The following is a 26102-nucleotide window of genomic DNA, read 5'->3' as shown; positions in this document are numbered from 1 at the left end:
TCCTTAGTCACTAGGAGAGATCGTGCGGAGTGGATACACCTGTAGGATGTTCTCACCCAGGCTTGCACTGTTCACACGTTCTACATTACGCCTGTGGCTGAGTCACTGTGAGGCCCACGCTCCGTAGATAAACTGGAATCCAAAACTGTTTACATTTTACAAACGATAAGCATCAGAAAACAGGTTCATAATGGAAAGTGTAGTACGACGCTAGCTGTAGGTTACTCTGTGAGTGGTGTTGGGCAGAGGTGAAAGGGAGTGGTGGAGGCTGCAGCAAAACGTGCTTTGCTGTGAGTTCAGTTCCACCTTGGCTCTGCGGAGGTGAGATTGCTGATGACCTGAAGGAAGAGGCTAATATAAAATCTGGATGAGAGACTTGCATCTCTGACGCATTGTATTCTTCTGGCTAATGGCACGGTGGCAGAGTTTGTATTGGTGCTTCTAGAACTCTCTTCCATCTTTAATTTCCTCGACTGAAGTTCTACTGAGAGGTCTTTGTAGCACAGGACCCCTGTACTTATTTTAATACCATTTTGAAGAAATATTCTTATAAGTTACTTATAACTTTCCAGAGCAAAAAAAAGTTATGTTTGTGATTTCTTGTTTGGAAGAGTTGTATGATACAAGCTGAAATTATGCAGACTATGCCTGTATAATATGTGATGTACAGAAAATAAGTTATTTTAAAGTAATATGGCTGTATATACCTACGCATGTTTAGTGAATTAAGTTGCGAAATTTATAAATAGTAATTTAAAAGTATGTATATATGATGCCAGATTAATAGGGATACTTTATTAGCTATCATGTTGGATAGATAAATAATAGATAAATAATCTATTCAAGATGTTAATACATGCACAGGTGGTGTAATTTAAAGGAACTTTTAAAGACTGCAAAGCCAGTATAAAGCTTTCAGGTTTAACTTTCTAGCTATACATTTTTTTCCTTGCCTTACACTATGTGGAAAACAATTTGTATAAAGTGATAAAAAATGCAATGAAGCAAATGCAAACCTTGGAAAGTGCCAAATCATCCATACGATTCTGTTTCAAGGACACCTGGCAGTCCGGGGAGCCTCTGTCCTCTCTGGAAGGTGTGATGTGGTTACCATGTTACACAGCTGGGGGGCAGGGACAGATGTTTTTGTCCCCATCAGTCATACTGGATTCTCAGTTAATTAGAGAAATCAGGCTTTTGCAGGGATAATAAGTACATCATTAATTCTTCAAACCTTTGTTTCGCCAGTGTACGTAGAGCTCCAAATTCTGTTTTTTTCTGTAAAACTATTGACAGGGGTCTCTAGCACCTTTAACTTGCTTTTACGCTAGTGAAGCTGATGCAATTGATTTTCCTTTACACCGGTGAAATTTACACAGCACGATGCCCTTGGTGCTGGGGCAGACTTGAAGAGGCAGATGTTCCCTCAGCCGCCTGCTGTCCTGCTCCATGAGGTGGATGGCTGGAGGTCTTGTGCCCTCTTGTGGTCAGCACACCAGGAGAAACCTCGGGCCTGTTCTGGCCGTGTAATCCCTTAGGACACAAACGGTAATATATTAGGAAACAAGAGGAGCAAGGAAGTTAAAAGTCATCAGTTTAGATAAAGACAGAAATATCCATTATTACGTGTACACAGTCAGGTAATGATTAGCCCCATTAGCACCATAGTCAGTTAACCCAGTAATACCAGCATCTTTAAATCCATGATAGTCAGACATGACATGTACAAGTTAAGTATTGTAAGAGGCCAAGAAAAAATTATTTGATACAGTGTTAATGTGCTACGGCTGGCAATGTTGTTGAAAGTGGGGGAAAATCTCATTTTGTAGTTCTGTAGTTTAAAAGGTCCATTTTAGCTGCATGTTCATTACAATAATAAATTGTCTTCAGCGGTAATGCTCCCAAGTTTTAAGTTGTGTATATGCCTGTGCTGAGTTGGAATATAGTCATTATTCAGTGTATCCTTCTATTGCAGTGCCTGAAAAAAAGGTTTATTATAGGGAGGGCTCAGTAGCACAGGCAGTTAGCAGAGAAAGAAATATTCAAATAACCTTTAGCAGAGAAAAAACATTCAAACAACCTTAGAAGTGGGGTCAGGCACTGTTAAAATATTCCTAGTTCTTAGTCGTACGTGTAATAATGAAAGATCCCTGTTAGAGAAAGGATCAGGGTAAACATCACTTACTTTACTGTGCTTAAGTGTACTGAACTTTCAGCATTTCTGCAAAATAGATAATATCTTTTGAGCTATTTGGCTTGGCAAACAGAAGCAGCAAGAGTCATTTCAGGCCCTGGGAGAAATGAAACAGCCGAAGGCCATATGAGACCAAGACGGCAGGTGTGTGTGGTGGGACAGGAAAGAGTGTGGTTTCTGCTCCTCTAGCCAAAGGTGACTGCCCTGGTCTTGCCTTTTCCTCCTCTTCTTCACAGTGACATATCCGAACAAGTTCAGTATACTTCTCATGGCAGTAAACAGCAGCCTTTTGGCTCGTTTCAGTGGATAGTTATGTCAAGTCCTTTCCCTCTCTCCCCCATACGTCCCTTTGAACGGTGATTGCGTACATTGGATTGACACCAGCTAGAGATGACCCTGTACCATATCAGCTATGTGGGCAATGCTCTTCTGAATACTTACTGTATTTTATGTGTCCCTTCATAAAATTGCAGTGGGAAGAATACCAAAACAGGAGTGCAAGACCTGTAGGTCTTGTGGATGTTTGGTTGTAAATGATATAGGAGCTTCCTTTGCTCGATTACGTAGGATGACTCCAACACAGAGCTTATTACTGAAATGAGCGTTGGGTGGAACACCTGCTCCCAAATGTTTTTCACACTCTTGCTCTCCTTTGTCCCTTGTAGGTATGGAGAGTGCAATCACACTGTGGCAGTTCCTTTTGCAGTTGCTGCTAGACCAGAAACATGAGCACCTGATTTGCTGGACGTCTAATGATGGCGAATTCAAGCTACTCAAGGCAGAAGAAGTGGCTAAGCTGTGGGGACTCAGAAAAAACAAAACTAATATGAATTATGACAAGCTGAGCCGAGCGCTCAGATACTATTATGACAAGGTAAATTTTGTTATTCTCATGCAGACTAAGAAAATAGAAACACTACCATTTAATATTTCACCTCTCTGTGGAAGCTGTTCAAAAGTTCTTCTAACTAGTTTTTACGACAACAATATTGAAGGCAATCACAGTGAAGGTAAGAGGGCAGCTAAAAGATGCACAGGAAAACCCTGCACATCCCATTTCCTGAGGAGGGGAGGTTTTGACCTAGGTTTACACTTACCGATGCTTTCATGTGTTTATGCATTTGGCTACCCTATATTTTCTGTAGCTTTTGACAACAATAAAATAACTGTTGATAACGGAGAACTGTTTGATTATTACAGCCCGCATAGAGTCTTCTGGAATGCAGGGAGGTGGTAGAAAGCAGGGATACTGCGATGCAGCAGGCGAAGTGGCAGCTTTACCAGCAGGTATCGCCTATGTCAGAACAAGGAAAAGAGAAACAAACAACCCAACAGCATAGAGAGTGGGACTGAGTTTTCATGGTTTTCATGGGACACATCTTTTGGAGCATAGATCTTGTTGGCCAGTGTTGTTAGCTAGTCTTGCCTTAGCTCTCTGGTAAATCTTTTCTACAATTATATTGGGTCCTAATCTATTAGCTGGAAATACAATGCTGAAATGCTTCTGTAGTTAGGACAGTGCAGTATTACATCAGCAGGTTCTCACTGTAACTATCCCTTTGTTAATACTCAGCATTTCTAAAAGTTTGGAAATTTTCCACTATGTCATTTTAGGAAAAAAAACTGTATTAGCTTCAACTGTAGTCTAAATTATATGTTGCTGTCATTTAATTAGCAGCAATATATATGAGAAAGCACTAATGTGGTGTCTTACTGGATGAAAATGCAGAATAAGAGTAGCAAACAGAGGGAAGAGTGGCTGGTCAGATGGTGGGTGTCAGAGCAGGGATACATGTGGGTCTGTTTGGCAAGGTAGCAGCTCATCTCAGGTGAAGTGTGTATTTGCTGTAGAAAGTTAAATTTACTCCCACTTGGGAACTTATCTTCTGGGTATCTCAAGTCAAAATAGTGGAACATGTGCCTTGGTAGGGTTTTCTTCATCCAACTTTCCTGTCCTTGTAAGACCTACTGAATTTTGCCTCTCCTTCATGGATACATCTGTTGGGGTTTGATAGAACTAATGAGAGCCAAGGAGTCAGCACGGTTTAGGCAGCTACTTTATAACTGGCAAGCTGTGGTTATGTGCATGCTCTCAGATGCTGATTACAAGCAGATAGTGTAGGCATACACTTAGTGCAGAGCTGTTGGGAGCTCTGCTTTCAACCTCTTTCTTTAAAACTGAAATCTGAAATAGCAACATACAAAACATAGTAATCTGGAATTATTTTGAGCGCTCGATTTGCTTCTGATTTTTAGACATCATGAGCATGCCCACAAGCTAGAAGCGGTCAATAGAGGTTACTGCTAGCTAGCACCTCTGAAAATAAAATTTCTGCAGTATAGTGGGAGTTCATAAGATCATTGTCACTCTTATGAAACCGTCTTTCACTTTGACGTTTAGTCCTTGGTCTTATTCTTCAGCAGGAAGCAAGGTGGAAACAGTACAACAGAGAATGCAAAAATGAGAACAGAGAGTAGCCAGGATATGTATTAGGTTGCTGTAACAAAAAGGTATTTGAAGGGAATCTCTCAGATGTATCAAGATACTAGAAGAAAAAAATGCAGAACACATATGGAGGTGCTAAAGTATCTTGCATATTTACCTTTCTCAATTTTAGACTCTAGTAAATTCAAGGAGTTTCCAAATTGTTTCTCCAGCCTTTTTTTGGATGAACATTATGTTATTTTCACTGATTAATGTTAATGTTTTCAGGATTGGTTCCCCTTAAATGGATATATTTTATAATAAGTCTAAATTAATAGGTTTTACTATTTCCTATATTCTTGAAGATTAAATCTTAGAAAGAAGGACTGTTATAGATTTTGTATATTAAACAAGAAAATAGCCATCCTTAGCAGTCTGATCTCATCTTGATTTTCAGAAGAGGCAGTGGGATGAGATTATACAGTGAGTAACACCAGCATTCAGCACAGTTATGGCATGATTGCTGCCTGCACAAGGCAGAGGAAACTAGATATTGTTGCTGAACTGAGCTCAGAGTACTGTTGTCATGTATTATTTGTAGTGCACTGATTCTTGAAGGGCACAGTGGAGCTGGGCACTATGCAGCCAGTCTAACGCAGCAATCAAAAAACCACGTTGACCGCAAATTGACTGTGTGCAATTTGGTGATCAGAATTTTCATTACCCTCATTGGAATTTGGAAGGACTCCTCCTGTAAGAATTTTTTAGTTTCAGATTTAGAGCTGTAAGTTCTGCAATGAAAGTTTTTTAGTATTTTGTCTGCTAGAAGTCAAATTTTTCCACTTAACATGTTTCAAATGACTGAGAAGGCACAAAAGGATTCAGAGAGGACAGTGCAGCGGCTGTTCCAAGCAGTTGGTGTGATGAATTCCTCTTCACTAAGCACTCAAAGGGCTTCTGCTCAGCATGGGGAAGCTCACTTTATTGTGTGACTCCAGCCCCTCTGATTATAAACGTGACTGGGATCAATGGAGTCAGAGTGCCTGCTGGTGAATGAACAGTGTACCCAGGCAGAGCCCAAACACACAGTTAGTGACTGAACAGACGCCACTTAAAAACAAGGGATGAGATATTGGTGGCACTTTTCCTTTGAGATCTCTCTGATCTCTTTAAATCAGTGCAGTATAATGGCTTCTTACATGAGACTCCCTTTCTTCTTTTATCCCTTAACCTTTTTTTTCTTTTTTTGTACCCTTGTACTGTTTTCGGTTGCCCCCCCCAGCACACACACACCTTTGTCATCTGTTTTGTCTCTGCTCACGCAGCACCTGCCCCAGGCGTGGCTGTACTGTTCCTTCACCAGGGCTCTGGCCGAGGCGATTCCTTGCTCTTCTTACAGCAGCTTTCCCAGACTGTGCTCTGATCTGTCTGCAAATTTTATCTAGGTGTGGCACAAGGAATTTGGCCGTTTTTCCAGGAGTCCTGCAGCCCAATGGAGGTTGTAGCTCCTTAGATGGAAAGAAGGAGAAACTCCTTCTTCCCCGCATATTGTGATTAGAGTTTGAACCCCAAACCAAATTGTTGCGTATTGCTATTTAAATTGAGGGAGTAACTCCTTGAGTGGAAAACAATGGGAGCTTCTCAGTCTCTGTGTGGGTTTGGTGTGTTATGTCCTGCTGGTGCCCAGGCAGTGGAGAAAGGCAGATTATTAGGAGAGTGCAGAGAGGTGGGAACTTGCTGCAGGTTTTGAAGTGTAAGAAACACTGGCACAATAGCAGAAAATGAATCACAGCAGGCTGGTAGGGAGTGCTCAGCGGTGGGTTCAGTCCTAGACGCTTCCTCTGCCTTCAGTCTATGCTGCATAGCACAGAAAAGGAGGGAAGGAAGGGCTGGCCCCTTGGCGTTCTTTCCCTTCTGCAAAACAAAAAGGGAGGGCTGGTGAGGTGAGAGCCTCTCAGACTTCTGCACTCCTCTCCCCTGGACCACTCACCAGTTTGTGGGATGAACAGCAGTTTAGACCCTGAGGTAGCCTTAAGGAGCATTCTGAGACTATTGTCCCCTCCCTTGCAGTTGGCAGTGATGAATGGGTTGGCAGCTGGATGTACTGAAGCAAATGGGGTGCACACTGAGCAAATGGGATGATTATTGTGCTGCAGGCTGGAAAGTGGCAGCAGGAAAAGCAAGAGGCAGAACTCTGGACAAGACTTCATGTGCGTTGTGGAACTATCAACAGGGACCTCTCAGCCTATAACCCAAATGACCTGGTGGCATGTGCGTTTGAGGCAAAGGGCAGAGATTTTTTAGAAGTGATGGTGGCACATAGGATGGTGCTTCCTTTCTTCAGCTGCCCTCTGCTGCTACTGCATACAGCTGACACCAGCTGAGCTACTGCTTCATGGTTTGCCTTTGAAATTATTCACTGTGGAGAAATAAAAACTGATCACTGGATAAATGGAGGTTTATGAGCTCTGCTATTTTGCTTGGGGGGAACACTGGCTTGTTAAAATTCATCATGTGATTCATCTGAACTTAAAAGTAAATTAATTCCAGTACTGGGGAAAAATAACACAATTAGGACAAGTTCCTTAGCCTGGCTTTGAAAGGAAGCATGATGTGCTGTTGGGGCTGATGGCTAGATTTATGTTAAATTCAAATATAAAGCACCCCAGGAAACGTAGAGTGTAGCATGTCTTGATTGTAATTTGCTACCATGATTCTGTTTGCTAAAGGTTTGTAGATAATCTGAAGACTTCCCATATCCTCATTTGTTCCTTACCTGAATTCCCCTCCCCCCTTTTTATTTAATGCATTTCCCCTATTCCCTCAGCAGAGCAGCAGAACAGATGACAGATAGCGCTGAGGAAAGGCATCCTGCACTCTCTCTACCTACAGTTTGAGCAGCATGTCCACCATGTCACACACTTCTGCTGCTCAGAAATCTCTTGTACTGATTTCAGGCAAGGAAATCGTTCGCGTCTTTTCCCATGCAGAGCACTTTAGCGTGATGTTTAGAACTAAAATACCTTTATAAGTAAGATTAGTAGCTTTCTTTTTGTTGAAGTTGCCCTGTTACTTTGTTTTTCTGATAGCTGTAATGACAGATGATACCTTTTGGAAGTCTCTAGCGGTTTCAGGACTGCTAAAGGTCTCCATGAATATTTCAAGATTACACCACAAGAGGGAAGCTAGTGAGTTTTCCCCATGAGGGTTTTTTGTTTCGAGGGAAGGAGGGCGAATCCAGGAATTTACATGTGGATACGGACACTAATAGGATGTAGCAGTTGTGGAAGTCAAGCCCTCAGAAATTCGGAAGTGCAAGAATCGCAGTTCCCTGGGTAACCTTAATGTTTGCATGAGTTATGTCACGTCTTTAATTACACAGTCACATACTGTTGTGATGAACTATTCAATATTTTTGCATTCTCTCTGAACAGTATGTGGCCCCAGGCTTTACTCAGTGAGTGCTATTCAATCTGTCTTCTAAAGACAGAATAAATCATTTTAGTTTCAGTTAATGGCTGTCTGCTTGTTTAGATGGGTTGGCAGGATGATGTATAGTATATAAATAATATGGGCTGCTTTGTGCTTGTTGCAGTGTAGGGGACAAAGCTTCTCAGGTGCTCTCAGGATTCAGGGGTGCCCATGGCATTCCCTCCCTTCCCATAACAGGTCAGACCAGGCAGTCTGGTTTAAGTTCCTGTTTTAAATGCCCAAGTGTGGGTGGCAGCGTGGAAGAATTGTTTTGGGAAGAGGGTCCCTTGCTTGTTCTGCTTACAGAACTTCAGGCTATAAAGTGATAATAGAAACGGTTGTTTTACTTTTGGGAAGGTCTTCTCTTGAATTACCTCAGGGGAAACAGAATATTACAATGAAACAATAGCGGTATGATGGTGCTAGAGTACCATCTATACGTTTTGTAGTGGTAGAGGTAAGAGGTGTTATAAGGAAATACTTAAATGAGCATTAGAAAATAGCTTTATAGAGAACTGGAAGCAGTTTCAAGAGCAACATGTGGAAGTCAAGAAAGTGCTTGTCTGAAATGGCATGAAAGTGGTTATTGAGTGCTGTCCTTACGGAAAGATGGGAGTCAAGAATTTGCTACTCTGTAAGAGGTGATGGGTAGAGGAGAAAACCCAAGAACCCCATGAAAGGAGTGACAACTAGTTCATGTTTGACGTGGGAGGAAAGGGACGCCCAGTGAGCTGCAGCAGAGAGAGCAGAGAACCTGGCCAAAGGTGCTGGCCGCTGGAACGGCCTTTGCCTTCCAGATGGAGGCAGGTGAGGAAAGACTGAAATCCAGCTAAAGGAGAGCCTTGCTCTTCCAAAGGTCAGTACAGGCGCACGCTCTCATAGCACCTGTGTCTTCATCAAAAACTGCACAAAATCTAGCTTCTGTGCACACAATATAATAAGCATAAGTGCATAAAGTATGATGTTAAGAGAACCTGCCTGCCTGCACATGCTGAAATGGACACATGCTCTGTTTTTTGGAGCAAACCATGCAGCCACAGGTACCTCCTGCCAGCTTACGTACTTCAGACATAGGAGTGTGAGCAGCCCTCTGGGTAGGTTTTCCAATACCTGGAGGCAGCCCAGAGTCCTGTGAGGAATTCATAGCCTAAGTGTCCCTCCACGTGGTCCCTTAGTACTCTTGGAGCCAGGGAACTTGCAACACATCCAAATGGAGTTAAGTCCAGCAGCTACAGCTCTGGTCCTTCTTTTCCAAGCAGGGATGTTTAGTACCTACAGACAAGTACATCCTGTTCTGCCATAAATTTTGAGATCTCGGGCACCCTGATTATGAGTCACTTCCTGGAGGCAGGAAAAAAAGTCCCAATCTGGTCTTCCTGCCCCTGAGGCCCCTCGTTAGTCTGAAGTTCAACTGGGAACTGGGTCCTATTTCCCATTTTAGTCTCCTGAGACTCCTTAGTCTCCAGCAAACTTGCTAGCTAGCAGGTTTGAGCCAAGCCACTAAAATCCTTGTGGCACACTGATAGTATAGTTACACCTTAGTGCTATATGGCTCAAACCAGAGAGTAGGAGTCAGAGCTGATGAAAATAAAACACATGACAGAAGAAGTCTCAGTTTCACCAGAAAACTTCTGTGAGGAAAGGAGAAAAATGGAAAGAATCCCAGAGATCATGTGCTATTGAGAAGGGCGAATAGCTCCTCCTGTCTATTTTTGGAGGGCTTCCAAAAGTAGTAGTGCAAATGCATAATTGACACACACGCACAAAAAACCCAAACACCACATTATAGCCTGGTTTAAACTGCAGGGGGAACCAGGCCACCGAGCCTTTGGCATCTGGCTCAGCTGGCTGGTCTGTGGAGAAGGGCAGGGGGAGAGACCCATCCCTCCAGCTGGTGATTCAGGACACTGGGGTAAGGCTGGTTTTGGAGTTACTCATACAATGAGTGCCTGAAGCGATGTGGTGAGAATAAACCTGAGCTCCCTCACACGGCGGGCGCGCCAGAGCAAACGTTGGGCAGTGCTGTACCCAGTTGCCATCGGCAGCTTGCAGAGCACTTTGCAGCAGGGCCGGTCACGTTTGCTGTAGTCACTGTGTGACACACTGGGGACACAGGAAGGGAAGTGTAAAGTGTTCAAGTGCGGAACAGTCAAGAAGCCAAGGGAAGAGGGGCATTCCCAGCTCCCTGCCCTCTTTCTAAATGTCAGAGTGCTGTCTCTTGTTAAGATTTGGTTTTTTTTAAGCTGTTGGACTGGAGCCCCCGCTCCCGGCCTGCTTGCCCAGTTCTCCCCAGCAGCTGCACTGGCCCAGCAGTTGCTGTCCCCGGCAGCACAGCCCCGAGTTCCCCGCAGCCCTGGCCTGCAGCCACTAGCGCTCGTGGCAAGGCTGCTCACAGGGGAATTTCCCTAGAAAATTAGAAGAACAACAACAAAAAAGGACCGAATGTGCACATATATATATCTCAGAAACAGTGTGGCCAACAGGACTAGGGCAGTGATTGTCCCCCGGTACTCGGCACTGATGAGGCTGCACCCTGAATCCTGTGTTCAGTTTTGGGCCACTCAGTACAAAAAAGACATTGAGGTGCTGGAGAGAGTTCAGAGAAGGGCAAGGAAGCTGGTGAAGGGCCTGGAGCACAAGTCTGATGAGGAGCAGCTGAGGGAACTGGGGCTGTTCAGCCTGGAGAAAAGGAGGCTGAGGGGAGACCTGATCGCTGTCTACAACTACCTGAAAGGAGGTTGTAGCATGGAGGGGGTTGGTCTCTTCTCCCAAGCAGCAAGTGACAGGACAAGAGGAAATGGCCTCAAGTTGTGCCAGGGAAGGTTTAGATTGGATTTGAAGAAACTTTTCTTCACGGAAAGGGTTGTCAGGCATTGGAACAGGCTGCCCAGGGAGGTGGTGGAGTCACCATCCCTGGAGGTGTTTAGAAGACACATACATGAGGTTCTTAGGTACATGGTTTAGTGGTGGATTTGGCAGTGCTAGGTTAATGGTTGGACTTGTTAAACTTAAAGGTCTTTTCCGAACAAAATGATTCTATGATTCTGTATACTTACAGTCCTGCTACCCAGCAAGTGGTCTAATCTCCCTGCAAATGCAATGAGCCTCCTTTGCTCTTTCAAACGGAGGATGGAAAACCCCTGCTTGTTGTAATGCCTGTCACTGTCTTCTGTGGTTTGAACCGTCATCCACAGCTCAGAATGATTCTGACAGATCACTGAGGTGATGGTAAAATAAGCTGCTTTTTACCTTCACTTCGATTATTTGTCAAAAAGAGATTTAGAAAAGTCAGTGGCATTTCGGAGGCACTTAATTAATTTGCATCGTTATTTTCTCTTACATGCTGACAGAGATTTCCTCAGGCTCCACATTTCAGAGAAGCCTGTGAAGTTCTTGAGGGATCTGCACTTGGATCCTTTTCATCTCCAGCCGTCGTTAAGCGGGCCTTTGCTGCAGGCTTAGAGAGTCAGAGGAGCCACACCAAGACCTTCTTAAAGTATATTTAATAATAACAGAGGAAGTATAAACTCACGAGCCGGTTTGGTTATTTTTTATAGCAATGTTCCCCTGTTTCAAGCCTGTATCAGTGTAAAAGTGCCACCCTGAAATACATTTAATCTTTTTCTGCTGGGATTCACATTTTCCAAGTAGGATCTCAGTCACCAGGGCCTGATATAACAATAACTCAAAGCTGCCAGGAGCAGAGGGGAAGTATGATTTTAAATTAAAAAATATGTATTAAAAAAAAAGAAAACAAAATCCAGTTGGGATGTTTCTTTTTATATGTGAGCAGTTCAGAGGTTTTGCCTTTTTCAAGAAGAACATAGTATTGAGAGCGCAGAAAAAATGCGTCCATCCGATGTTTCACCTGATTAAGACCCCCCCCACAAAAAAAAAAAAATCTAGGCCTAGCCCAAAGCCATGGGGATTAAAGCTCATGCAGACTGAGATCCTGTAGGCTAACTGTATGTCCTGAACTTTTGGAGGGCAAAAATGGGCATTGCAGGATCCGCTAGGCAGGTAGATGTGTGTACGGTTGCGCATAGAAGAGGGCGGTTTTGTGCCTTTACTCTGAGCTTGCTGAATTTAATTCTCTTTGCTACAGATCCCTGTTATCGAGTTGAGAAACAGCTTTCTCCATTCATGCCACAGCTCCTGACGCGTGGAGCAAAGCTATGTCCCAGGGCTCTTTGTAGGTTTGATTTTGTATTCAGGAAGGTGCCTGAATGAAACACCGAGATATTCAGATGAGTTACAGGGTGCAGTAGCTCAGCTGAACAACAGACCAGGTTCTGATACCCAAGTGCAGACTCTTCTTTCCCAAGATGAGCCTTGCTTTTGTGACAAAAAAGGTGTAGTGTGGGCACTGCAAGCACCCAGCACTAGGTACTGTCTATATATAAATAAGGATGATGATTGTATTCCTTTTTCTTTCTCTCTCTCTTTTTTTTTTTTTCCCATTTTGAGTCAGTTTAACAAATGTTTCCTCTACTGGTCTCAGAATCTGTGGTGGAATGAAAAGCAAATTAGATTTTCAGGAATACTGTAAATATTTACATCCCCATATGTACAGAAAAGCAAATGTCTGTTTGCAGAGTATCAGCTGGAGGTGCAGCAGATGTGCTGCACTAAAGGGAAGCTTCTTGGAAAGGGTTTTTCAGAGGTGACTTTAAAGACAAACACTCCACCAGAGGCTTCAAGAAGAGAGAGATCACTATGGAGGTCTCAGGAAATATTGCTTCTTGTTGTCCACAGGACTTGGCTTAGGGTGGTAAATGTTCCAGTCATTTTCCTAGGTTCTACAAGCCTTTGAGAGGTTTGAGATTTTTTTTTCAATAATTAATTTCAGTAGCCTGTTTAGACCGCTGAAAACCTTTACCTGCACCGGTGAGCATCCTGAGCCTAATGCCAACCTGGAGATAGCATGGGGGATACAGGAGGACACAAATGCTGTTCCAACCCGTGCAAGCACTCGTGTCTGTCACAGACACAGTTCATGGCTATTGAGAGTCACTCCCAGGCCAGGTCAATCCTGCATGTGGCGAGGAAGGGAGGGCACATGACTGGAGCAGGGAGGCTGGGGTGGTTTTGTCCCTTGCAGACATTCTGAGAGTATTTCATACTCAGGATAGTTGGTGTCAGTTTTGGGAGGCGAAGGAGTTTGCTGTCGTTGTGAAACGCAAATGATGGCACGGCTTGGGCCTGCAAGGTGGCAGAATAGTTTTTTACTGGAAAGGAAGTATTCCCAAGCTGCCTCAGAGGAAACAGGAGGAAAACTGCCCACCAGTAGGTCTTTATCACCTAGTAATGGTGATTTTGTAAGGCACCATGAGGAGCAGGGGATGGTTTCCCTGGCTGAGCAGAGATATGGGAATAAGCCAAGGATGAGCAGTGTTAGGAGCCCCACCAAAATGATCTGCTCAGCCCATGGAAGGAGCAGTGCCCCCGCCTACCCTCGTGCACCCCCTTATGTTTGCTGTACTCAGCGCCTCTAAAACGCTGATCTTTCTAGCATCTGCTTTTGTATTTGCAGAACATCATCAAGAAAGTGATCGGACAAAAATTTGTGTACAAGTTTGTCTGCTTTCCTGAGATTTTAAAAATGGATCCGCATGCTGTGGAAATCAGCAGAGAGAACCTTTTGCTGCAGGACAGCGACTGTAAGATGCCTTCTGAGAGCAGGGATCAGCACAAGCACAGCTTGTCAGCACTCAAAAGCACAAGCCGTAATGAATATATCCACTCTGGCCTGTATTCCTCCTTCACTATCAACTCTCTGCAGAACCAGCCAGATCCTTACAAGCCAATCAAAACAGAAAAACTGGAGGAGAAGTCAGAAGGGAACACACCAGTCGAAGAAGTTCGGACTGTTATAAGATTCGTGACAAACAAAACAGACAAACAAGTGATGAGGCCCATGGTGTCATTGCCTTCCACTTCTGAAACAGCAGCTGCCTCTGCTTTTCTCAGCTCGTCAGTATCAGCTAAAATATCTTCCTTAATGCTACCCAACAGTGCCAGCATTTCATCTCCATCATCATCTTCCTCCAGGTCACCGTCTCTGTCTCCCACCTCACCCCTTCCTGCAGAACACAGGAGCCTCTTCCTTGAGTCCAGTTGCCACGACTCAGATTCCCTTGAGCCTCTGAACCTCTCCTCAGGCTCCAAGGCAAAATCTCCATCTCTTCCCCCAAAGGCTAAAAAACCCAAAGGCTTGGAAATCTCCGCGCCCCCCATGGTTCTCTCCAGCACTGACATCGGTTCCATCGCCCTCAACAGCCCCGCGCTTCCTTCGGGATCCCTGACTCCAGCTTTCTTCACTGCACAGGTAAGACCTGCCCGTTGCCTCTGGTCTTGTTTTTGCCAGGTATTCCCTCTGTGTCAGCCCTACGGGTCTGTCGTCATCCGATGGGGAAAAAAGAATATTTGGGGAAGAGGGAGTTGCAGCAGAGGTCTGAACAAAGGGTGGAAAGTAGGTTCCTCCTGAAGTTCCTACATGGGTGTGGGAAAAGCCATCATAGTTCACAGGCTGCCTGGAAGGGTAACAAGATGGGCAACCATAACTTAGCGTGAGTGATTTGATTATCGGTTCAAAGTAGCTTCCAGGTCTACAGAACAAGCAGGAAAAAACCAACAAGAAAAACACGGGGGTTTTTGTAGGTCATGACTTGAGCACGTGCGTTGTGGGATGCTTGGTTAGATTTCTGTCCTAGATGTTGTATCCATTCAAACAGCGTGACCTTTTCATTAGTATTTGAATACAAGGCAAATTAAGTGGTTTCTAAGACAAGGCACTTAAGCCAGTTTTGATTTCCGAAGTTTTACAGATCCACAGAGTACTTGCCAGAGCTTCCTTTCAGCACAGACCTGCTGAATAACCAGTAGGTTATTTTGTTCTTTTTAATCACATATCTGTGGCAATGTCATGGGCGAGTCCTCATTTTCAAGCAAGTCTACAAAAAAATTCTAGCAGTTCAGAGAAGAGGAAAATCACATAGCTAATGACTCGGTGTGTCATCAGTGAATTTTGTCTTATGCTACCACTGCAAAACTAGACAAAAAGATCCAAGACTAGAATTACCCCAGTGGGGGAACACCCCCTAACATGCCCACCACCCTCCATGAAACAGACCAAATAGTAAATAAATAAACACAGAGGTGTGTGTAACAAGCTCTCGTTTACTTCAGGCTGTCTAGGGCTCACACTGTATGCAGAATCCCCTTGCCCTGTTCACCTGGCAGAGGTGACGGTGTTGGATTTTATGGGCCATTACCTGTCATTTTTGACATTGTAAAGCCTTTAAATGAAGTTCTGTTTGGCAGGAAGAACGAAAGTGTGGCAAACCAAAATTGAGGTGCATTGCCAGGCTCTTATAACCTCTAACTGTGGCATAACCACAGTAAATATTTTGCTCGTAGGGAGCAAATCTGAGAAATTGTATCAGATGCCAACCAGATACAATGACAGCATGGGTTATTACAAGCTCGCTTTAATCTACTGCTGCCCCAAAACTCAGTATGTACAGAGATTTCTTTTCTCATTTTGTATTTATTTCTTTGAACATTTCATTTTCTCATTCATCTGTAAACTGGTGTACTTATTGCCCCTGAAAGATGTAGAAGGGAATTAGGTAGATGATTGTGGCTCCCCTTTAGCAGGCTGGCTGGCTAAGGCTGTGATGGCCGTTATGCAACTTAATGGCATTACAAATCTTTTTTTACAGGTTATCCTAACACAGAAGAGGCAGATGGCACCCGTGTAGGGTAGTTTCTCTGTCTGCTTATTTAAACTTTTGACTATAAAGCAACACAGCTTTTTTCCTCTCTTTTAGCCTTCTATTTCTAGTGTGGATAAGAAGCACCCTGCATCCTAAATACTTGACCTAGTGAATATGAAATAAAAACCAGATGACGAATGTGTTCAGAGAACTGTAATACCACAATGCAAAATAACTAAAGCCCTAACTTAGGCTGGAAATCTGCAGTTCATCCCATTACCCTAGGAAGAGCATGCATCGTATCTCAGATGATCTCTGGTTTATCAGATCTCAGACACCTGCTGCCATGGGGCCGGTGCAGCACAGGGTGTCACACACCAGTTCCTGCTCCAGGAGTGATGTAGAAGGTCCTGCTGCCTGAGAGAGTGTTTCAGATGGCTTTCTGCTGGACCTGCAAGTCACAAGGAATAGCTTCGGGTGGAGCTCTTTGAAAGGGCACATGATACACACAACCAATTTCAGAACAGAAAAACGTGTTTGAAGACGTCAGCACATACAGGATCTTACTTGGGTAGAAAAATGTCAGCTTTCCATTTGCTTAGCTTCAAAGAGAGATATCAGGACAGGGAACTGCTTGAGAGAGTCCAGCGCAGGCCAACGAAGATGACTAAGGGCATGGAGCATCTCCTGTGTGAGGAAAGGCTGAGGGAGCTGGGTCTCTTTGGCTTGGAGAAGAGGAGACTGAGGGGTGACCTCATTCATGTTTATAAATATGTAAAGGGTGAGTGTCACGAGGATGGAGCCAGGCTCTTCTCGGTGACAACCAATGATAGGACAGGGGGCAATGGGTACAAACTGGAACAGAAGAGGTTCCACTTAAATTTGAGAAGAAACTTCTTCTCAGTGAGGGTGACAGACACTGGACCAGGCTGCCCAGGGAGGTTGTGGAGTCTCCTTCTCTGGAGACGTTCAAAACCCACCTGGACACCTTCCTGTGTAACCTCATCTGGGTGTTCCTGCTCCGGTGGGGGGATTGGACTAGATGATCTTTTGAGGTCCCTTCCAATCCCTGACATTCTGTGATTCTGTGATATCTAGATTTTATTCAGCGCTTGCTTCTTTTACAGATTACTTACAGTCGGTATTGTTGTTGGCCAATGTGGATACATAATTTTGACTCTTTTTCTTCAGGCCCGTACTTCAGCATTTGTAACATCTACAACACGCTGTTTCCGTACGGACGCAGCAGTGTGCCTGCAGCCAGCACGTGCATGGTCTGTGTTGTATCGACATACACCATCCAGGCTCCAGCATGTGCCTAATGACCTGGGAAGTGCTGTATGTGTGACAGCACTTGTCTGTTATCTGACAGCCAGAAGTGACAAAGATTGTACTTACACGTATTCTTTGTCAGAGAAGTCAGGAGCCGTGAGCATCGATGCTGAACATAATGCTCTCTGTGCAGTGGATTGTTTCTAATCAAATGGTTCCTGTGTTTAGATTATAATGACGTTTTTTAAGTAGGAACTTCCCACTGAGTTCTGCATCTAATACAGATGTACAGCTGCGTGAGGGCAGAAAATGAAGTGACACATCAATTTCCGTGCGTAATTTAAGGGTAGCCTGTGCTGTGGTGGTGTTTACACTTATGTGTCCTCTGGTGGGTTTGATGCTTGGCTGATGGAGATACTGAGAACAAGCCTGGGAGGCCCCGTGCTCTTCTTGCATTAAATATTAACAGATTCAGAGGCTTGCTTTGGCTGGCTCTTGGGTCTGGCAGAACTTGCAGCCATCAGTGCTCTGATCATCAGAGGACATGAACTTTTGCTGAGCACTGTTGTTAGGCATGTTAACATGCTTCCAGAGGATGAATGGAGGACAGCTCAGTTTCAAATCTCCTCTCTCTCTGAAGACTTGCTCTGGCTCTATCTAGGTAGGAATAAACACCTCCAAGTTTTCTTCATTATTTTCAAAAGACCCTCAATAACTGGATTTTCAGTTCTGGATATCTGCAGCTTCTTAGAGGAAAAAATAAAGAACTGAGGCAGAGCTCATTGGAGCTCTTAGTACAGTTGGCACAACAATGTGTCCTTAGCTAAATGTTTTTGGGTCTTGCTGCTTAACATCTTTGGTTTTAAGGTTAGTAGGCTCTTCTGTAAGTAGATCTCTGAGTATTTATCCTGACCTAATTCGGTGTGTTCTTTGTCAGCCTTGTAAATCCCCATCAGTAGCCGCCTGCCTGTGGAGCACCAGCTTGCGAGTTGGTGCAGGGAAGGTGCTCTCACGGGTGCTGCGCTTTTCCTGCCCCGTGGTCCAGCAAAGAGGCTGATTGTGAAGGAGCCGTTCAGAAGTGCCTGCTTGTCAAGCATTTTTTCTCAGATATCTTGAGAAGAGCTGTCACTTGATGAGATCAAGACAGAAGTTTTCTCCTTGCCAGACCTCCACCCACTCTTTAATCCCTTTCATTGTCATCTCAGACCTCACTCGTACTTCTGTGACCACCTTACCTGCTGTTTTACTGCATGAACACCTTTTGCTTTCCCAGCAATATCACGTGTTTGTCACTCCTTGGGGCATAACTGTGGTTTCTTCCATGGGGTCTGGTGATTCTGATCCACCTTCTTCAGCACAAAGGAGATGGCAGTGTCCTTCCCCCTTGCATTTCTCCGTGAGCCCTGCTTCTTTCGAGATTCTTTAGAGAAATTGTCCCCTTCAAGAGCAGCCAAACTCGCAGAAGCACAGAATGTTAGGGACTGGAAGGGACCTCAAAAGATCATCTAGCCCAATCCCTCCGCCGGAGCAGGAACACCCAGATGAGGTTACACAGGAAGGCATCCAGGTGGGTTTTGAATGACTCCAGAGAAGGAGACTCCACAACCTCCCTGGGCAGCCTGGTCCAGTGTTCCGTCACCTTCACTGTGAAGAAGTTTCTTCTCAAATTTAAGTGGAACCTCTTCTGTTCCAGTTTGCACCCATTGCCCCCTGTCCTATCGTTGGTTGTCACCGAGAAGAGCCTGGTTCCATCCTTGTGACACTCACCCTTTACATATTTATAAACATGAATGAGGTCACCCCTCAGTCTCCTCTTCTCCAAGCTAAAGAGCCCCAGCTCCCTCAGCCTTTCCTCATAAGGCAGATGCTCCACTCCCTTCATCATCTTCGTGGCCCTGCGCTGGACTCTCTCCAGCAGTTCCCTGTCCTTCCTGAACTGAGGGGCCCAGAACTGGACACAATATTCCAGATGAGGTCTCACCAGGGCAGAGTAGAGGGGGAGGAGAACCTCTCTCGACCTACTAAAACTCTTTGTATTAAAGAGCCTTTCAGACACCTTGGGACAGAATCACTGGGAGGACCTTAATGTTTGCTGCTCCTTGTCTCTCCCATCTCTTCTGCTGGTGCTAAACTAATTGTTTGACTCTGCTGTGAACTGCAGTGTGAGCAGGTCTGTATTCCTGTGCATTTGCACAGAGCCTCAGACACCACAGCCGAGCCGTCAGGCACCGCTTTGCAAATAATACGTCCATCATGTTCAAAAATCCGTGTGACCTGTGGCACCTGCCTTTCTGAGCCTGCTCACCGCAGAGTCCTGGCAGTGGGATGTGACAGCCCGTGGTGGAAGCAGTTGTGAAGTGAGAACGCCTGGTTGCAGTTGCCAAATGTGGGACTTTATATTTCTGGCCTGGTGGGAAGCTAGCGGGTACCAGAATGCATGACGTGCCGGTTAGTAGGAGGAGATACTCCTTATCTTCTGTCTTCTCTTTACATGTTTTAAACTCTGCACAAACTGTTGCCCCAGTTCAGCAGAGCACCGAGGCACTTGTCCTACACAGCGAAACATATACTTACGCGCTAAGTGTGCACTCAAATTCCATTAAGTGCTCTGCTAAATAGGACTGATTTTGATAATTGGCATCAAGATTACTGCTGAGATTAACTCGTTATGCCAAATACTTTGTTCAAAACTGTCACATCACTTTTATGTTGGCTTTTTTTTTTCGAAAGATAAAAGTTACTCTGGATACAGAATAATTCATGTGATTCTTCCTTTGAATGGAGATTTGAATGTGCTTTAACTTCATCTCCCCTCCAACCGTGCTTTAGAAGCGCTGAGAGCATTCCCAGCAATCCCTGTGGTGGAAGGAGCCACCTCTGAGCTGGGAAAAGCCTTGAATTCTTAGTTAGTGCCATTTTGGTTCTTTTCAAACAATTAGCTGTGCTCTCTGCCGTCCCTCTGGGCAGCCAGCCGATGCACCTGCCTCTGGCTGCGGCAGCCTGGGCACTGCCAGGTTCTTGAAACTTCTTCCATTTCGAACAGGCGCCATCAGAGGAGTAAACTTCAAAGGGCGGCCAGTGGCTCTTTGGGCTCCACAGGCAATTGCATTAATTCTTCAAAAGGTGCAGTCAGTTCAAGCAATTGCTGCCCTTCAAAAGGTAAAAAATTATTCTGAAGGAGCTGAGGCTGTGTTTATAGGTGTTGAGGCATGCATAGTGTTTTATACAGTTGCATGAGTGTGGTTCAAATAAACTATAACTGCGCTTCTCCTAATGCAATAAAAATTCAATCAATTTGCATATGAAGGAATATTAAATGTGCAGATATCCAGTACTGAGCGCTGCGGAGACAGGACGCAGGGCAGGGTGGGCAGTTGCTCTATGTCTGTCTGCATTCACTGGGAAAAGAAGCCAGTAGGTGAAGTGCAAGACTTTGGGGGTTATGACCATTGTCTGGAGCCGTAACCCCCAAGCCATTTATGCACCACGAGATTTTTTTTTTGTCTTGCAGACCCCAAATGGATTATTGCTGACTCCAAGCCCGCTGCTGTCTAGCATTCATTTCTGGAGCAGCCTCAGTCCTGTTGCTCCTCTGAGTCCTGCCAGGCTGCAGGGGCCAAACACTCTGTTCCAGGTAGGTCTTTCCAATGCATAGGTATCGTTTCTGAAAGTGCACATGTGGAGGAGACATCAGGGGAGCATCTCCTCACATCGGTCTGGAGCTTTTCAAATAGTTTAAGAAAATATAGTAGTTAACAGGCACTTTTAAAGAGAGGTCTACATATTTGTACCCTCTTTAAACCCTTGGTAGCACAGTCAGAACCCACAGGGCAGCGTCTACTGCAGCAAGCACACACATGCTGTGCGAAGGAAACAGAAATAAATGCTGGACTCCAGTGAGAACAGGTGACTGAGCTCTCAGAGCTTCAGGAGGAGAGTGCAGACCAGTCAGGGACCAGCCAGGAGAGTGGTGGACTCTGGGACTCTGGGAAAACCAAGACAGGTTTGGGTCTCACAGAGTAAGATGAGTGTACATTTATCCTTCTGTCCTAATGAGCTACTTCTCACTCAGAAAGACAGGGCATAGTTGTATTTACAACGGGGGTGCTCTGAACCTGAAGGCTCCATTTCCAGTTCTCCTGCAAATTATCCCTGTGTCCTCTACCAAGCACACCTCTGAGCGTGACCTCTCCATATTTAACAGGAGAAAAGCAGCACTGTCCCTCATGGGTACTGGGAGAGTAAAAATCTCAAAGTTTTATAGAGATGTGGCAAGTGCAAAAGTTATTCAGTAAACTGCAATGGCCATGGCACTCAGCTGCAGCATTTACTTGAGGCTTAGGAAGGGGATGGCAGGGATAGTATTTTAATAGCAGCTCCAGCTGGAGGTGCTGAAGAACAGCTAATTCAGTAAGTCACAGAAGAAATTATGCTGATCAGCTAATTGGCAAGAAGCACAAGAAGCTGATGGCCACCTGAGCAGCTGAAGAATGCAGGGACACCCCTGGAATGAATTCCCTGACTCCTGTGGAGGGCCAGCACTAACAGAGGAGGGGGCTGCTGATTTACGGGCCTGCTGCGTTAGTCTCTGAACCTTCAGGGTGACTGACTGCCCAGCTCCAGGGCTCTGCTCAGGTATGGGCCCCTCTGGGGTAGTAAGTCCTACCTCCAGTGGGACAGCCTTGCATGGATCCCTGGGGCTCCTTATTCGTGTTTCAGATAAACTCATTTATCCCTGTTGGACCTTAGTTTTGCACAGGTGGCTAAAAACAGCCAGACATTTCATTTGAGAAGGGAGTGTCTGCGCCACGGCCTGAATTGAGCTTGTATGGACGGACCCTGGCCACCCCCTGTGGGAACTGAAAGTGAAGACCAGCCTTGGCTCTCTCCCTTCTGAGAGACCCAAAGGGCCCTATAAACCATGTTGGATTCAGGCAAAGGCCATAACGACAAGTCTGTAGAGCATGACGCTTGATTTGGACAGCAAATAGGAAAGGGCAAGTGCAGCTGAAGCTTAGCCAACCCCAGAACTGCTGGTCGTCCCGCACGGGCCTTGGGGCAGAGCTCCAGGCCAGGCTCCCCACAGCTGGGCAGGGAGGGGAGGTGAGAGCTGGGGCTGCTTCACAAGTTGCTTTTGCTTCCACCTGCTCATTCGCACTGGGAGTTGAAAGACCATTCGGTCCTCGTCGAAGGAGTCAAAGTCCTGCCAGCGGCGAGCGGCCGGGGCAGCTCTGCCGCTGCCCACCCACCTCTCTGCCCCTGCCTGCTGGCGGGTGTGGAGGAGAGATTGGGTTCCTGAATTCATTTTTCTTTCAGGTGTGTGCTGCTTTTCACAACAGCACTATGCTTGGCACAGCCTGTGGTTCTTTAGTGCTCGTCTTTGTGTAGCACAAGGAGCAGGGTGGGAGCCGTCCGTGTCCGTGGTCCCACACCACCCAGAACGAGCCTACGGGAAGGTGCAGTCCCTCCTTTAACAAGCCCCGAGGAGCCTGTTCTGGCCGTGCTGGACACAACTACGTGCCTGCTCCCTCACAGAGCACGTAGATGCTTTTTAACTGGTAAAAGCTCTCCTTTGATGTTTATAATGTGAAAGCAACTCCCATACAGCTAGGCCTGTACACCCTTACAGCCCATGTCGAGCATCACTGAAATCTGCAGGCTCCTTCCACATGATTGATATTGACCTACCTGGCAAGTCTTCCCTTTGATGCCACACTGCTGTGTAATTAAACTTATTTTGATACTTTTGTCATTAGTTTGAAATCACCACATAACTGGAACAGCAAGAGGCTTGCACAGAATTGGTCAAGAAAATACAGCCAAACTGAAGGACTACCAAGTCAGTTTGAATTAAGTGCTATAAATGAAGTGTTTTATTTTCTTTGTTACCACTGTATAGATGGTAGCACTGAGAAGGCATAGGCCAGTCCCAGATGCTCACTGTATGGAGGCGTATGAATAAAGAGCATCGTCCTGGCCCCAGGGGCTACAGAGACAACAGGATGAACAAGAGAGCTGGGTTGGGGTGGAGACCAGGGGAAGGATGAAATTGCGACACCAGCATTGTTTGCATCTCAGGCCGTAGTGCCAGCGTGCCACCGGCCTCGACAAAGATCTAACAACCCTTTGTCAGCTTTAGAAATCACATGAACCGCTTTGTAATTTACATGTCTCACTTTAGAAATCCAGACTAGAAAACCAAGAGCTTGTTATGAAGTTCTGTGTTTTAACGAATCTTGGCAGAAGCGACAGAAATATTTCCTGGGGTTTGGTTAAAATAGAGGTACCAGCCGGTCCTACACCCCCCAGGAGCGCAGTTCCAGCCCCTGCCGCCCTGCTCGGCATGATTCTCAACATTGGAAGATCAATACCACTAACTAACATCTTTGCGGAAGAATAATCCTGTTATGAGCAGATTATACGCACGTGTAGAGGGTTGATTATGCCACCGTTGGCTGTTGAAGGACTGATCTGATCGGTGGTAAAAGTGCACCAGATGCTTCAAGTCAGGAGCTCTGTTATTCAGAGCCAAGAGAAACACGGCGCAGCTCGTGGAACCGGGCCTGGAGGCCAGATCGGTATCTATGGCAGGGACAACTCCCTAGGTTCATTCCACCTACTTGCTTTGCTTTCGCTCAGGTCAGATGTTAAGAACTAGTCACTACATGTCACTGCAGGCAAGTTACAGTCAGGATGCTGTCGTGAACTAGGAATATATGGGTTAGGTATTGAATTAGTATTTTTTGCGCAGTATTTCAGAAGTGGAAGGTTAATACTGTATTACGGCATATTCTGCTTCACATACCGAATCATCCAGCGTTTGTGGTTTCGTAGTGAATACAGGCAGAAACCGTAATTACTTGAGAGTAATTTTTCCCAGTTTCGTATTCACAATTTTATTTTTTCTGCCCTAAAACTACCTCTCAGTTTTCACTTTTGCAAAGCTCTTTCCTGCTTTTATGAAGGGCAGACGAAAAATGTGGATTTTAATATTTTATAGATTGAAAAACATTTTTGGAAGCAGAATGGATGGCAAAGATTGCTCTGTAGTATTCACTTTCCCAGGTTGACGACAGCTGTATCGTTACGTGAACTCTTATATGAAAACCAGCCAATAACAGATTTACACATCCCCATATGTGTAGAAATTATTCAGATTTTGTCCTCTATTTTACATTTGGTATATATCTTCCTGTATAGAAATGATAAGCCTTGAGACCATCCTGAGTCAGTTGCTGATGCTAAACGTATGCACTTCTGGGCTGAATACTTTGAGAAAAAAGAGTAATTTTTACCTTTTGGCCTCTTCCAGTTTCCAACTCTGCTAAATGGCCACATCCCGGTGCCGCTCCCCAGTCTGGACGGAGCCTCTTCGCCAGTTCTGCTCTCTCCAAACGCTCAGAAATCCTGATGACGCCTCATTGCACCAAGGACTTACTGGTGGATTTAACACTTCATTCCTATGGGCTAGTTTTTCCTGTGTCATGAGAAGGACATTGTGAAACCCTCTATTACTTTGGTTTGCACTTTTCATTACATGGATAATCTTTTATTATGTTAGCATTTTTAAACAGTGTTTATATATAAAAGTATATATAAATCTGTTTTGCATTAAATGAATTATAATTTTTTTATATCGTAGCTCTCAAGTGTTGAACACTTCTGTTGTTGATGAAGTACTTTTCTTAATGGATCGCAACAATGTATCTAATAAGGATGTGAAGCTTCTTTTTAATCCCTTTTTCTGCATATTATGCATTGTGCTTGTGTAAACTATAACCGGCTGTGCCTTCCTTTGCATATTGTCACGTAAATGATTTATATATTTTCTAGTATTAAGGTAAAAAGTTGAGAGACAAAACTAGTATTGAACAACCCTATGGTAGTTATTTCAGTATTTTCTCCACGGATAGGCCATACGATGCAGTGTATTCATGTAACTTTGTATTAAGTGCTTTCCAATTGTATAAAAATAGCCTTATAATTTTTCTTTGCTGAAGTGAAAAACGTAATCGACGTTACGGTCAGGAGATGCATTTAGGAGTAACAAAGCCACATTTACACATTTATGCCCAAGTTCTTCTGCAGAGTTGCAACAGGGAGGAACTGGGCTGTGTATATTCGAGACATTTCCAGCATTTGAGAATATTTCTGTAGAAAATGAGATGTTGCTCAGAATTTAATTGGCATATACTTCCTATGAACTGTCAACATTACAGCTGGAAAGACTGCAGGTAATCTCTGTCCTCCCAGGGAATGAGGATCATTCCTGATAGAGAATTTCCAGGTGCTTTCTTCAGCCGTGCCAAGTGCCTTCTACTATTTCCCTGGAAAGATGGTTCTGGCTGCTCAAGCTCAGAAGGTCACATTTCTCCTCTCCCCAAAGCTGGAAAAGTTACAGGACTGTAAATTAATGCCTGGGGCTTGTCAAGAGGCATACTGTACAAGCAGGATGTTTATGTATGAACATCTGAATTCTGGATTAAAAACCAGCACTGTGTTACTATATACTTGCAACTTGAACTTACTGGGTATGTCCTCTACCTTGAGGTAGATGGTTTAGTCATCTAAATGTCAGGTTAGGCTTAGGCTAGACTCCCTGGCACCACAGATTCTAATCTTGGCCAGGCTGATGCAAATCTTCAGTTTTCTGAGGTGGCTAAATCAGGTTGAATGCAGCTTTACCACATAGGTTTTTCAGATGAGACCTTCAAAAACCAAACCAAAATCAGAATCCTGTTTGCTACAGGTCATTAGAGCTTCTACTTTGCTTTCTGAGTCCGTTCTTTTGGAAAGTTATGCAGTGAGTCGTCTGCTGATTTTCTGCTTGGATGCATTTCAGTGATGATGTGTGTAGTTAATTGTAAAGTGCTTTTGGATCCTTCAACCTGAAAGGTGCTAAATAAACATTTTATTAATGCAGTTGTGATGTTGAAAAGCCATTTTTGGGGCAGAGGTAATCTGACAAAAGACAGCAGGAATTTTCCTCAGGCTCCTGGGTTGCACAACCAAAAATGACTCC

General features: G+C 44.7%; 1 protein-coding gene across 2 annotated transcripts in view; it reads left to right on the top strand.

Annotated features, from left to right (window-relative positions):
* ELK3 (ETS transcription factor ELK3) overlaps positions 1-25965 on the top strand; it is a 41032-nt gene extending 15067 nt beyond the window's left edge. The window contains exons 2-5 of one of the 2 annotated variants that reach the window (XM_065641476.1): positions 2860-3068; positions 13624-14418; positions 20592-20714; positions 24393-25965. In XM_065641476.1, the coding sequence (XP_065497548.1) occupies positions 2862-3068; positions 13624-14418; positions 20592-20714; positions 24393-24491 (1224 nt within the window). In that variant the 5' untranslated portion in view covers positions 2860-2861 and the 3' untranslated portion in view covers positions 24492-25965. The remainder of the gene's footprint in view (positions 1-2859; positions 3069-13623; positions 14419-20591; positions 20715-24392) is intronic. The other variant, XM_065641484.1, reaches the window with a different exon arrangement.
* The last annotated feature ends 137 nt before the right edge of the window (positions 25966-26102 follow it).

Source organism: Caloenas nicobarica, chromosome 1 (genome assembly GCF_036013445.1).
Source record: "Caloenas nicobarica isolate bCalNic1 chromosome 1, bCalNic1.hap1, whole genome shotgun sequence".
Classification (NCBI taxonomy): domain Eukaryota; kingdom Metazoa; phylum Chordata; class Aves; order Columbiformes; family Columbidae; genus Caloenas; species Caloenas nicobarica.
Note: the sequence above shows the minus strand (reverse complement) of the source record. Positions and strands in the feature narration are given on the sequence as shown.